Source organism: Aquarana catesbeiana, linkage group LG03 (assembly GCF_042186555.1).
Source record: "Aquarana catesbeiana isolate 2022-GZ linkage group LG03, ASM4218655v1, whole genome shotgun sequence".
Classification (NCBI taxonomy): domain Eukaryota; kingdom Metazoa; phylum Chordata; class Amphibia; order Anura; family Ranidae; genus Aquarana; species Aquarana catesbeiana.
This window is the reverse complement of record NC_133326.1, coordinates 129,073,818-129,089,000: the sequence shown is the minus strand read 5'-3', so window position 1 is coordinate 129,089,000 and position 15,183 is coordinate 129,073,818. Positions and strand designations below refer to the sequence as shown.

The following is a 15,183-nucleotide window of genomic DNA, read 5'->3' as shown; positions in this document are numbered from 1 at the left end:
TTCGCTTACATTTAATTACAGCTCCGTACATGTCTGACAGATCATTACACTATATACTGTATTTGCACATTTGTGTCATAATTACAATGCAAAGTGGATTTTTGTTCTTGTTATGTCATGGCATCAAAAATAAAGGCAATTTTTTTGAGAAACATTTTCATTGTGTATAGTTGAAAAATGTGATGGGTTGACCAGGTGGGCCTCAAGACCGAAATTTCTCTGATTTGGCCCAGCATCTCGATCCACTTTAAGTAGATTTTAAGACAGCAAACAGAAATAAACAAAGATGCTTAAAATGCAAATCATGCAAAGTTTTATTTAATGACATGATTGAAAAGAACAAGCCACAGAAAAAAAAGCTTACACTTACAGAATTAAAATAGTAATTCACCAAATATACTTTTTCATGCTAATCTAAGCTAAATTTTCTGCCAACTAAAAAGCATCTTTAAATATTTATATCACTGCATCACTGCATTGAATCTGTCTGCTCTCCCCTCCCTGCACAGATCACAACCTACCTTCAGAACCTATTATTTGATCAAATTTGAGCAGTCAGTATGAACTAGGTGTGGTATGTCCAGAACAGTGACAGGTAGGACTTTCAAATATAGTTCACAGAATTATAGGGGTCTGATGGTTTAACAGTATCATACATTTAAAGAGGCCCTTCAGTCATTTTTTTCAACTTTCCATCTATTAAATCTTCTGCCCTTGTTGTTTTAACTTTGGATAGTAAAACATTTTTTATACAGGCCAATTCCTCTTTCTTGTCTGGTAAAAAGCCTAGGCTTGTGACATCATGCACAGCTCCCCCTCTCACTCTGGTGAGAGTTTGCCAGGAAGGGAGGGGGGATGAGTCATAAGAGGGCCAATGAAAGCTGCAGGGCTGGAGGTGTGTTTGTGTAAATCCAGGAAGTGAACAGGCAGTAGCTTAAGCTGCCCACAGTTAAAATGGAGGCAGCCAAGCTCAGTGGAGGGAGATTTCTGCAGCATATTTGGCAAGTACAGAATCACAGTATATATAAAATAATATGCAAAATGGTTCCAGGGAAGCTTCAGAATGGCAAAAATATTTTTATTACAAATTATGTGAGCAGACTCTGCAGTTCCTCTTTAATTAGCCAAAGCATTTACAGGATCGGTAAGGTGACATTGCTACCAAATGGCATTTTTCATGCTGTTATATGCTACACAAAAAGGATGATGGAATACTTTTGAACTAAAGATGCCATAGGTGGAGTTTTTTTTTTTTTTTACAGTAAACCTCAACAAATACGAATGAAATAGCATGTTTGTTTTAAATCATCATTTGTAATGAAGGCACAAAACAAAGTCATAATATACTCAGAGATGTAAGGATATAATAATACAGAAAAATTACAATATTAAGCTGGCTTTTCTTTCCTTTTTTATTTTGAAGCTGCAACATCTCCAGCCACTGCATTGTTGGCGATCCCGCACTGATTTTCGTTGCGTTTCACTCTTACATAGCCGCTTTCACCCCATAACTTCCCCCAACTGTAAAGCACATATAAGAAATACTTAAATTAATAGAGATAGACACAAAAATGCAGCAATAAATATTAAGATCCTATAACCAGCCACCACCTACTTTCTGAGTGTACTGCACCAAATTGCATGGCACTATGGTACCTTGAGATCTGGGGCAGGCAAACGCACTGCAATTGTGATCTGCGTTAGAGGTGTCCTTAGAAAAATATATATACACCTGCAGGAGATCATATACCCGTGCATTTTGAACGCAGTGCGGGAAACGCACAGGGAACATGGATTTGCTGCACCACCTTCTGTTATGAACGAGCCCTTAATTAATTCAAATCAGATATCACTCACAAATTTTAACAGTATTTATTTTAGTAGTTCCAATGCTCCCATAATTTTATTTGATTCCTGTTCTACGAATACATAATACGCTGTAAATGTCATTTTTTTTGCAGCAAGGCACATGGAAATGAAGCAGGAGTAAAATAAGCCCATTTGTTAATAACCCCCAGCAATGATTTCAGTGGATGCTATAATTACCCCTAGCATTGGTGTCAGTGAATGCAATATTACCCCCACAGCATTGGTGTCAATGGGGGCTGTGCAATGTAAAGGGGTCCAGAGGTGTGGGGGCTGTGTAATGTAAAGGGGTCCAGAGGTGTGGGGGCTGTGTAATGCAAAGGGGTCCAGAGGTGCGGGGACTGTGTAGGGGCTGTGTAATGTGAAGGGGTCCAGAGGTATGGGGGCTGTGTAATATGAAGGGGTCCAGAGGTATAGGGGCTGTGTAATGTGAAGGGGTCCAGAGGTATGGGGCTTTGTAATGTGAAGGGGTCCAGAGGTACAGGGGCTGTGTAATGTGAAGAAGTCAACAGGTACGGGGGCTGTGTAATGTGAAGGAGTCAACAGGTACGGGGGCTGTGTAATGTAAAGGGGGTCTTCCTACATTTTACCAGCAGTTATAGATGTCCTTCCTTCCTACATTTTACCAGCAGGTATAGATTTCTCTTAGGTTGCGTATTTTTTTCTGCATTTTCTGAAATCGCACCAAAAGTCTGTATCCTTGGCGCACTTTCAGAAAACATTTTTTCTTGGAGGGGTGACACCATGCTTTACTGCACCAGGTGACACCAGCCCTAGTGATGCCACTGGCAGCAGCACATTGTAAGTGTGCTACTGTTAGTTACATATATTTCTGTCTGGCGCCGGCCACGCAATGACAATCATTGGGTTGGTCTGTGCCGTTTTTGCAGAGGAGGGGCCTGGCCACCCAGGGAAGCAGAGGGAGGAGGATTCTTCTGGGTTTCCGAGCCGCAGTGCGTGGAGGCGCTACACGTGACGTCATTTGAAGTCAACGTGCGGTGCGCCGACTGCCCGCCTGGGGGGGGTACCTGATATAGGATCCGCCCCGGGTGCCAAATGCTCTAGGTACACATCTGATGACAAGCACGCTTTACTGTATATACAGACTGATTTTACTGTTGTGGGTTTAGTAACACTTATGTTATGGTATGTACAGCAATGGGCAGGCTCTTGGGAGGAATTCTGTAAATATTAACAAGCCCTAATGGATTAGTATTAATCTGGAGGTGTGGGTGTTCCTAGGCAGACTGTATTTGACATGCAGGCTGCCTAGGTAACAAACACATATGATACTGAGAGTAAGGGGTGGGCCAGGGACAGCAGTCAGACTGGGGAGGTAATTGCAAGATGATGCTAGATATCTTCCAGCCAGGAAATTAAGCAAGCTCTGTCTTACTTGCTGCAGCCTCTACTGCACATTGTTAAAGGCTCACAGAGTGCAGTGAAGTCAGACTTTATTGTCAGTACAGGAGAGGAATCTGTACAATTGTACAAGGCTGAGCATGAAGGTAGAGATCTACCTTTAAAGGAAATCTGTACTAAGGAATGTATGGAAGCTGCTGTTGCTGACTTCTCCTACACACTAGTTCCTCTGCTCTTATGCGGATCCAAGAGCCAGAAACAACTGAAGCCACAGCCAGGCTATTAGCATTTTCAGATGGCAGTTCGCAATGGCAGCTTCCTTATTTCTCTCAGATCAGGTTAACTTTAATGTCTATAGCCACATGAAGTAACTAGGTCACCAAAAGATGTATTGTAGTAATGAACCTACCAACCAGTCTCTTACTTTTTTAATATTACTCCAGGTGCACATACATACTAGAACTTGTTTGATAAAATTACACAAAGTGAAGGAAAGTGAGATCAAGTGAAGGGAATATGTGGTCACTTTATACACCCAAAGATGTAAAGAGGCATATAAAAAACCAGGAACATTGTCTTTATATGATTGGAGGGTTTTGGTGAACATAGGTAAATCACCCCCACAGTGTAATTGTGACTCACAATATAGTCTTACACCCCAGCTTCTGCCCTGGCCAACTTTATCTAGCTGGAGGGATTACAACTCAATATCCATATAGCCTACACAAGTGATATCACATGGTGCTGCCAAAGGTCTAGAAATGACTTTTAGGATGGATCTCTACCCACTAAGGTATCTTTCTTTTTGTTCTAATTAAAGCTTAAGTTTAGTTTTTTTTTTTTTTCGTTTTTTTTATCCTAACAAGAGATTGTACTTACATTGAATGAGAAGTGTGCCTTGTGTTGGTGGCTGTTTGGTACATTGAAATTTTCAGTCTTTTGTCCCTCCACTATGCCCCCACAGCTGTGATCTTGCGGTACTGTGGGGGTTAATATGAGCCACTGGACCTGTCACAAGCACTTGTCAAAAGTGCTGACTATGCCCGCCCTTTCTGCTCCTCTGCTCCATTCATAAAAGCTGTGCTTTGGATTTCCCCAATGAAAAGCTCTCTATAAATGGAAAATGGGTGGATACACCTCCTCCCTTCATAGCAAAAATGGAGGAGTATACCTCGAAAGTTATAATTCCAAAAGGGTAAGGAAATATAAGGGGAGTACCAGCATCCTAGTAAATTGCAAAATGGGAAGTAGAGACAGCTCCCAAGGCTGATCTCCACTAAAAAAGAGGGGGAAAAAGGATTATCTCGGTACCGAGTGCAATATGCACTTCTGAGATAAAAAATTGTATTTAATTTTACATATAAAAGGACTGAACATGATTTCCAATAATCAATACAAAATAATATAAAAAACAAGAAATGTTGGTACAGTTATGTGGATACTTGAATGCTCCAGGGATGGAGTCAAAAGTATAGAATGTCCTCACAGGACATGTGGTCCTCTACAGGTTTTGCGGTCATCAGGAGAATGAATCTACAAAAATATCAAATGATCTAACAGAACACAGTAAACAAACAATAATGTACATAGGTGTAGTAAAACTACACACATGTGCAAATTAGGTATAAAATATTTTGATCGCATGAAGAAGATGGGACAAAAGAAATAAGTGCACAGTTGCTTACTCGAGAGTCCAAATATAAGCGTACAGCCAGGACACCACATGGTTCCCCTACGGCGGATATGGGGGATGTGTGCAGATGGATGGTGTGTCTAGACAAAATATATGTATAAAGGAGGTGTTACTAGATAAAGATGGACCAAAAGAGACGGGGGGGGGGGAGATACGCCATCCATCTGCACACATCCCCCATATGGGCCGTAGGGGAACCCTGTGGTGTCCTGGCTGGGCTCTTCTGTTTGGACCCTCGGGTAAGCGACTGTGCACACAATTCTTTTGCCCCCCCTTCTTTATGTGATCAAAATATTTAATATCTAATTTGCACGTGTATAGTTTTACTGCACCTATGTACATTATTGTTTGTTTACTGTGTTCTGTTACATAATTTGTTACTTTTTTGTAGATTCATCCTCCTGATGAAGCGGTCCTTTGACCGTGAAACATTTAGAGGACCACATGTCCCATGAGGACCTTCTATACTTTTGACTCCATCCCTGGAGAATTCAAGTATCCACATAACTGTATCAACATTTCTTGTTTTTATATTGTTTTGTATTGATTATTGGAAATCGTGTTCAGTCCTTTTATATGTCAAATAAAATATGATTTTTTTTATCTTAGAAGTGTATATTGCTTACCGGTACCGAGATAGTCCCCCCCTCACCTCTCTTTTTTAGTGGAGACCAGCCTTGGGAGCTGTCTCTACTTCCTATTCCTCCCTTCACAGGATGCTTTTCATTACGGGCAGCGATAGTACAGCTTTTAGGAATGAAACAGGGGAGTGGGAAAAGTGGGCATAGATGGCACTTTTGACAAATGATTCAGCAGCTCAGATTACCCACAGCACCAGAAAATCTGAATTGCTGAGTATGAGTGGGCAAAGGACTCAACATTTTAACGAAGCAAGCAGCAGAAGGGACACTTTTCATTCAATGTAGGTACCGTCCCATGTGCTGATAAAAAAAATAACTAAAGTTACATTTTAAGAGACTGCCCAATCATGGCAAAGTGACAGAGTCCCTTGTTAACCACTTATCACCCCATTTACATTACAGATGAGGCAAAATGCCCAGCACTTCTGGTTATGGGGTAGCATGTGATCTCCTCCCATGATGCTGTTCTTAGGTCTGAGTGGTCAGTTGCCAGGTCTGAACATTCCCACATGACAGATGAGGTGATATCATCAACCCTTAAAGAACCTCTGACACTATCTGGCATGGGGTTTACACAGGACATTTTGTGGTGGCATCAATGGAAGGAAAAACAGAGATGGAACATTGCTTGATTGCACCAAGGGGGTCTCTTACTGATACCAACCTTATAGAACTTGGAAGATAGATGTGGGATGCAGGCACTGCTCCAGGACCATATAACTAGTGAAAACAGGCCGCAGGTGCCACAGCTCTCAATGGATCTGTCCTATGTTCATATTCCAAAAATAAAGAAAATAGAGCCACACTGCTACTAAATCCAAAGTGTCAAAAATTTATTCAAAAAGATGAACATGTCTGCCATTTCACCCATAACTAGGCTTAGACATAAAGAAATAACTCTATGATTAATGCCCCGAACACACGGTTGGACATTGATCGGACATTCCGACAACAAAATCCCAGGATTTTTTCCGACGGATGTTGGCTCAAACTTGTCTTGCATACACACGGTCACACAAAGTTGTCGGAAAATCCGATCATTCTGAACGTGGTGACGTAAAACACGTACGTCGGGACTATAAATGGGGCAGTAGCCAATAGCTTTCATCTCTTTATTTATTCTGAGCATGCGTGGCACTTTGTGCGTCGGATTTGTGTACACACGATCGGAAATTCCAACAACGGATTTTGTTGTCGGAAAATTTTATAGCCTGCTCTCAAACTTTGTGTGTCGGAAAATCCGATGGAAAATGTGTGATGGAGCCTACACACGGTCGGAATTTCCGACAAGAAGGTCCTATCACACATTTTCCATCGGAAAATCCGACCATGTGTACGGGGCATAAGCCACATTACAAGCAAAATACATCAGCCACCAATTTTTGAAAAAAAAACAGTTGACACTTTGGATTTAATAGAAGTGTGGCTCTATTTTCTTTACCAATTATCAAAAGTATTTATATAGTGCTGACACTTTACACCGTGCTTTACATAATGTACATGCACCTCTGTCCCTAAATTATTTAGGTTACATGCATTTGTTATTTTATCACATTATATTTTTCCAGGATAATGTTCAGGTTTTAAAAATACATATCGAATTGTGGTGGAAATACTTTTGTTTTACACAGGAAATGAACATATAACTATCAAGAGCTCTATTTTTTTCTTAATCTGCATTGTATTTCATAGGCTTTTATTTAATCTCAGCCTGGAATGGCTTTTTTTTTAGGAGCAAAAATCTGTGCAATAATAACACACATCGTAAATTCAGCAGATATTTTACCTTTAGTAAAAAAAAAACAAAAAAAAAACAAAGCAAAAACAATTTTGATCAAAATGATCAAATTAATAATAATAATATTAATATTTATAATAATAAAACAATAATAGTCATAATTACTGACATATTGACACTAGGCACATTTACATCTACACATTTTAAAATTATTTGTGTTAATAATCATAGTAGAAGGCAGCTTACTTGTTTTTGAGCAACCAATAATCTGTTCCGCAAGCAGACCCCAAACCCACAATTGTCATCCCCAGTGTGAGACCTTGGGAACATTGGCCATCAAAAACTCCTGGAAAGAATCAAAAGACTTACATGGGTAACAAATATTGATTGAAAAAAACATAAACAACACATTTGCATACCATTATTTTTATGACATTTTATTACAATGCAATAATACAAGCTAACGTATATGTATAGCCAAACCTTTTTTTATTTTAAATAGAGTGGGGAAAGCTTAAAAGCTCAGTCAGTGTAATTGTAGTTGTTTGTGTCCCGTTCAAGTGCTTTCCTTTCACTTCCTGTCCTGGAGACAAAAGAAGACCTGAGAGATAATCTCTACAAACAAATTCCCCTTTTGATAGATTTTTTCACACATCCCATACCTGATACCAACTGTAATGTCTTGGCTTTTTTTATCACTTTCTGACAATGGTCACCAAAAAAAAAAAGAGGATGAGTTTATCCAGTAGGGGCACATACAGCAATAACAACTTGACAAAGTTTCTAACCAAGTTTCTTCCTTTCTCTACTTGATGCTAAAAGACACACATTTTGGCTATATCTACACATTGAACAGATGATAGGTCACCCCTAATACTCCAAAAAACCTAAAAGTAAACCTGTCATAATCCTTGGTGAGTCATATTGAAGATATGATGAAAAATGCTAAAACAGATGTTACCATTACTAAACTGTCTAAATAAGCCTTTCTCAAACAAAGTTTCACCTTAGGATTCCTCCTGAGGTTACTAGGGGTTCCTTGAGTAATCACTGACACGGATCTTTTTGGTTATCTGTAAAAGTGAGTCTTGTTCCTACTGACCACAAATGTAAGGAGTATTCTTCCTGCTCCCCATCACACTAATGTACCGTGAGCTGTACATCTAGTAATTAGCCGGGGTTCCCTGAGACCGAAAGGTTATTTCAAGGGTTCCTCTGTGTTAAAAGGGTTCCTCTGTGTTAAATGTTTAATAGATCCAAAGATATAGGCAGCTGAAGCTATATGCAAATCTTGACTTTTCCTGTAAACATCAATCTGGGCCTCTCCCCATCTCCCAACATTTTTTTATTGGCTAATAAAACTACCAAAAAAGAAAAACAATAGGGAGACATTGGGTGTAAATGAGGGTAGGGCCAAGGTTAACTGGCTATCCCAGGTTGGCTGGTTATCCTTAGAGCTGCTATTGGATTGCTATTGTTGCATCTATGGTCAAAATGTAATATCATATATTTATTTCCAAGGTGAATTTCAATTTTTTCAAGTCTACTTGTCAGGGATCTTCCCAGCACATGGGTGTGCACACACAGAAGTGCACGCTAGTGAGACTGGCGGGAAAGACTTCCTATTTAAACACCCTAGCTGCACAGAGACTTTGCTGTCTGATAGCTTGTACCTGTGAAACCTGTTCCTGAGATCTTGATTCCTGTGTTTGACCCACGCTGACTACGCTTGCTCTCTGTTGCCCTGACCCCAGCTTGCCTTGTTGACTATGTTTACCTCTCTACTGCTTGATATCCTGTTGCCAAACTCTGCCTGTATCCTGACCATTCTCTGCCTGTCGTCTATATCTGCATCTGATCGTCTGTTACCAAACCCAGCTTGTCTGACTAAGCATTCAGAGTTTTCTCAGCTCTGCACTTATCAGTCTGCTTCCTGTTCCTGTTTCCTGTTGCATCAGCTGAACTACACCTGCCGTTTAACCTGCTGGTCTATCCCGGTGACCTATCTACTACACCGAAGACGACCCAGGCACCCATTCACCGCCAGGCTCTTGCGGCTACTGTTGCAACATCGGTGGCTCTTGAGCCGGGGTTGTAAGAGAAAGCCTTCCCACTACACGTCAGGCTCATCCATCTGGTACATGCCCCTACTCCTATAAATCCGAATGTTCCTGAAATTTGGAAAATTACTTTGTGCAGGTCCTCACACATTTACTTCCTTGAATTCTGTAACATGCATTCACTATATAATGTGAGTAGGAGCTGCGGTGTCACACATTTCACAGAGCCTGCCTTCTGAATTACATTGGTGTTGAGAAGAGGATTTTTAGGAGGCACAGCTTGCAGGCAGCAAGGTACCATGGGATATGTAGTCCTTATAAATGGGAAGTAAACAGCAGAGGAGGAGCTGCAAAGCATGCAGGGAATCTGGGAAGTTCACATTTTCTATACGTTACAAGAAAGAGAATCATGTGGGTATGACAAGAACTCTAAATTTCAAAAAGCATTCTTCGATAATCTGTGATCTTTACAGCAGGACACCCTATGGGATCAAGTATTTGCAACAAAGAACACACAAGGCAAGTGGGAGTATTCTAGGCCTCGTTCATATTGGGCGTACTTAAGTGTACGCCCGGGTGAAGGCTGTGTTTTGCCAGCAAGACAGTCCCATTCATGTCAATTGGGACAAAGTGGGTGCATAGGCAAATCCCAATTTGACATCTGCGTGGGTCCCTGAGTGCAGACAGTTTGAGTTTGGGTACATACACCCGCACCAATGTCAAATTGGGAGCAGTGGCTGTGTCTTTGCAGCTGCTGCATCCCAATTTATTTTCAGACTGCCTGCATGATGTACATACTGTGCAAGCAAAACATGGTCTCACACGGGTGTACGCTTAATTTCCCCCAAATGAATAAGACTTTAAAGATTATTTAAATTTATAATTTTAATTAATTGATTCAAATAATTGCATTATGCATTAGTCATTGGGGTTTATTTACTAAAGATGGAGAGTGCAAAATCAGGCTCACTTCTGCATAGAAACCAATCAGCTGCCAGGTTTTATTGCCAAACCCTAACTGAACCAGCTCAGGTTAGAAGCTGATTGGCTACCTTGCACAGCTGCACCAGATTCTGAGTGCTCCGGCTTTAATAAATCTACCCCATTGTGTTCCATTGGGTAAAAAGCATACAAGAACAGCATTAAAACCTTTAAGGCTAAATTCCAAAGTAAGAATAAATAAATAAATAAATTAGAAAAAAACAGGCCTTTTAAAAGTACAGAAGTAGAAGGGACATGGCTGGCATTCCAGATTTACAAAGAATGCAACAAGAAATTCATGTGAGCAACCAGGGTGGCTAAACCAGATTAGAAAAAAACACATTGCTACAACACCTAAAACAAATCCCCAAATTTCTTTCAAATATATCAATAGTAAAAAGGTTATACAACAGCAGATAGGCCTAATAACAGATGAATATTGGAAGATGGTCACAAATGAAAGGGAAAAGGCTGATGTATTAAATCATTTTTTTTCTCTTCAGTTTTTACAGATGAAATGGGTTTGATAGTCTTAATTTTCAATACATTTTTATTCAATATTTTAAGAGAGAAAAGTATAAAACAGGCAGACCCGAAAATGCACAAGAAAGACATCAACAGGAGAGATGGTATTTCAACAGCTGCAAAATAACCGTTACATCAAGGGATTCTCAGTCACCACATTATAATCTAGAGCTGGATACCACTCCTTATACAGGTGCATCTCAAAAAATTTGAATGCCATCAAAAAGCTAATTTATTTCAGTAATTCAATTCAAAGAGTGAAACTCATATTAAATCAAATAGATTCATTACACACAGAGTGATATATTTCAAGCATTCCTTTCTTTTAATTTTGATGATTATGGCTTACAGCCATAACAACCCCAAATTCAGTATCTCAGAAAATTAGAATATTGTGAAAAAATGATTATTGTAGGCTCATGGTGTCACAGTCTAATCAGCTAATTAACCACTTCAGCCCCGGACCATTTGGCTGCCTAAAGACCAGAGGACTTTTTACAATTTGGCACTGCGCTGATTTAACTGATGATTGCGCGGTCATGCAATGCTGTACCCAAACTAAATTTGCGTCCTTTTCTTCCCACAAATAGAGCTTTCTTTTGATGGTATTTGATCACCTCTGCCGTTTTTATTCTTTGTGCTATAAACGGAAAAAGACCGAAAATTTTGAAAAAAAAAAAAGATATTTTCTACTTTTTGTTATAAAAAAAATCCAATAACTCAATTTTAGTCATACAATTAGGCCAAAATGTATTCGGCCACATGTCTTTAGTAAAAAAAATGTCAATAAGCGTATATTTATTGGTTTGCGCAAAAGTTATAGCGTCTACAAACTAGGGTACATTTTCTGGAATTTACACAGCTTTTAGTTTATGACTGCCTATGTCATTTCTTGAGGTGCTAAAATGACAGGGCGGTACAAAACCCCCCCAAATTACCCCATTTTGGAAAGTAGACACCCCAAGGAAATTGCTGAGAGGCATGTTGAGCCCATTGAATATTATTTTTTTTTGTCCCAAGTGATTGAATAATGACAAAAAAAAAAAAAATTACAAAAAGTTGTCACTAAATGATATATTGCTCACACAGGCCATGGGCATATGTGGAATTGCACCCCAAAATATATTCAGCTGCTTCTCCTGAGTATGGGGATACCACATATGTGGGAATTTTTGGGAGCCTAGCCGCTTACGGGGCCCCGAAAACCAATCACCGCCTTCAGGATTTCTAAGGGCGTAAATTTTTGATTTTACTCCTCACTACCTATCACAGTTTTGAAGGCCATAAAATGCCCAGATGGCACAAAACCCCCCTAAATGACCCCATTTTGGAAAGTAGACACCCCAAGCTATTTGCTTTGAGGCATGTTGATTCCATGGAATATTTTATATTTTGACACAAGTTGTGGGAAAGTGACAATTTTTTTTTTTGCACAAAGTTGTCACTAAATGATATATTGCTCACACAGGCCATGGGCATATGTTGAATTGCACCCCAAAATACGTTTAGCTGCTTCTCCTGAGTATGGGGATAACACATTTGTGGGACTTTTTGGGAGCCTAGCCGCGTACGGGGCCCAGAAAACAAATCACCGCCTTCAGGATTTCTAAGGGTGTAAATTTTTGATTTCACTCTTCACTGCCTATCACGGTTTCGGAGGCCATGGAATGCCCAGATGGCACAAAACCCTGCCAAATTACCCCATTTTGGAAAGTAGACACCCCAAGCTATTTGCTGAGAGGCATGGTGAGTATTTTGCAGCTCTCATTTGTTTTTGAAAATGAAGAAAGACAAGAAAAAACATTTTTTTTTTCTTTTTTCAATTTTCAAAACTTTGTGACAAAAAGTGGGGTCCGCAAAATACTCACTATACCTCTCAGAAAATAGCTTGGGGTGTCTACTTTCCAAAATGGGGTCATTTGGGGGGGGGGGGGTTGTGCCACCTGGGCATTCCATGGCCTCCGAAACTGTGATAGGCAGTAAAGAGTGAAATCAAAAATTTACGCACTTAGAAAGCCTGAAGGCGGTGCTTGGTTTTTGGGGTCCCGTACGCGGCTAGGTTCCCAAAAAATCTCACACATGTGGTATCCCCGTACTCAGGAGAAGCAACAGAATGCATTTTGGGGTGTAATTTCACATATTCCCATGGCATGTTTGAGCAATATATCATTTAGTGACAACTTTGTGCAAAAAAAAAAAAAAATGTGTCTCTTTCCCGCAACTTGTGTCACAATATAAAATATTCCATGGACTCGACATGTCTCTCAGCAAATAGATTGGGGTGTCTACTTTCCAAAATGGGGTCATTTGGGGGGGTTTTGAACTGTCCTGGCATTTTATGCACAACATTTAGAAGCTTACGTCCCACATCACCCACTCTTCTAATCACTTGAAGACAAAGCCACTTCTGACACTTTTTGTTTACATGAAAAAATTATTTTTTTTGCAAGAAAATTACTTTGAACCCCCAAACATTATATATTTTTTTTAAAGCAAATGCCCTACAGATTAAAATGGTGGGTGTTTCATTTTTTTTTTTTTACACAGTATTTGCGCAGCGATTTTTCAAAAGCATTTTTTGGGGAAAAAACACACTTTTTTAAATTTTAATGCACTAAAACACATTATATTGCCCAAATGTTTGAAGAAGTAAAAAAGATGATCTTAGGCCGAGTACATGGATACCAAACATGACATGCTTTAAAATTGCGCACAAACGTGCAGTGGCAACAACATAAATACATTTTTAAAAGCCTTTAAAAGCCTTTACAGGTTACCACTTTAGATTTACAGAGGAGGTCAACTGCTAAACTTACTGCCCTCGATCTGACCTTCGTGGTGACACCTCACATGCAATTGCTGTTTACATTTGACGCCAGACCGACGCTTGCGTTCGCCTTAGCGCAAGAGCAGGGGGGACAGGGGTGCTTTTTTTTTTTTTTTTCTTTATTATTTCTTTGCTTTTTTATCTTATTTTTAAACTGTTCCTTTCATTTTTTTTTTTAAATCATTTTTATTGTTATCTCAGGGAATGTATATATCCCCTATGATAGCAATAGGTAATGACAGGTACTCTTTTTTGAAAAAAATTGGGGTCTATTAGACCCTAGATCTCTCCTCTGCCCTCAAAGCATCTGACCACACCAAGATCGGTGTGATAAAATGCTTTCCCAATTTCCCAATGGCACTGTTTACATCCGGCGAAATCTAAGTCATAAAATGCTCGTAGCTTCTGGTTTCTTAGGCCATAGAGATGTTTGGAGCCACTCTGGTCTCTGATCAGCTCTATGGTCAGCTGGCTGAATCACCGGCTGCATTCTCAGGTTCCCTGTTGAGACAGGAGAGCCAGAGAAAAACACAGAAGACGGTGGGGGGGGCATTCCCTCCCACTGCTTGTAAAAGCCGTCTAGAGGCTAATTAGCTGCTAGGATTGCTTTTACATGAAAGCTGACCGCTGGCTGAAAAGAATGATACCAAGATGATACCTAAACCTGCAGGCATCATTCTGGTATAACCACTCAAAGTTGTGAATGGCGTACCTGAAGACAAAAAAATGGTTAACAATAAAGCACAGTAAACGGTAAAGAATAAAAAATTGCATACCTGAAAAGCAAACATGATAAAACATAACAACAATAAAACATTGCAGAATACAATACAGCAAAAAAGAGCAGAACAATAGAGAGAGAATAGAGAGAGAGAGAACAATAAAATGACAACTATTTTTTTTTTGTGTTTTATTTATTTTTTTTTTATACACTGTTTTTGTAACTGTAACTTTTATAACTGTAACCGGTTCCAGGTTCGGGTCTCTCAAAATGCGATGGCATCTTGGGAGACCCTGTGAAAGTGTGCCTAGTCTGTGCAATGCTGTACCCTATGCTAATACTTAACTAGTGTATGGTAGCGTTCAAAACATTCACCAATGCAAAGACCAGGATTGTCAGGACAGGAGGGACAATAATAGCGGGTGTCACGCCTATATCCGCGCTTGCTGCAGACACGACATCTTTTTTGGGGGGGTTCGTTGGGTAGGGGTACTCGGGAGGACATAAAGAAAATGCCTCTCATGCAGCCGACTGTATTTGGTTGGGGATGTGAATGGGGGAAGTACTGGCGCTGCAGAAGTTGTGGGTTCCCAATTAGGATTGGTGAATGCAGCAGGAAGGGCATTAGGGGCACGACGGGCCTGTGTTTGTCTTCTTGGTGGCAGCGGGACACTACTTGTGCTTGCCACCTCACCAGCTTGAACTGCACTTATGGGACTCGCCACGTCACCAAGTGTTACTGCAGTGCTGGTTTGACTACGACCGGGGT

General features: G+C 40.1%; 1 protein-coding gene across 1 annotated transcript in view; it reads right to left on the bottom strand.

The window, feature by feature from the left end:
- Nucleotides 1-290: 290 nt before the first annotated feature.
- LOC141131671 (cathepsin S-like) overlaps nt 291-15,183 on the bottom strand; it is a 94,484-nt gene continuing 79,591 nt past the window's right edge. Inside the window, exons 7-8 of the mRNA XM_073619216.1 lie at nt 7,547-7,646; nt 291-1,521 (exon numbers count right to left, since the gene is read on the bottom strand). Coding sequence (XP_073475317.1) covers nt 1,413-1,521; nt 7,547-7,646 — 209 coding nt within the window. The 3' untranslated portion in view covers nt 291-1,412. The remainder of the gene's footprint in view (nt 1,522-7,546; nt 7,647-15,183) is intronic.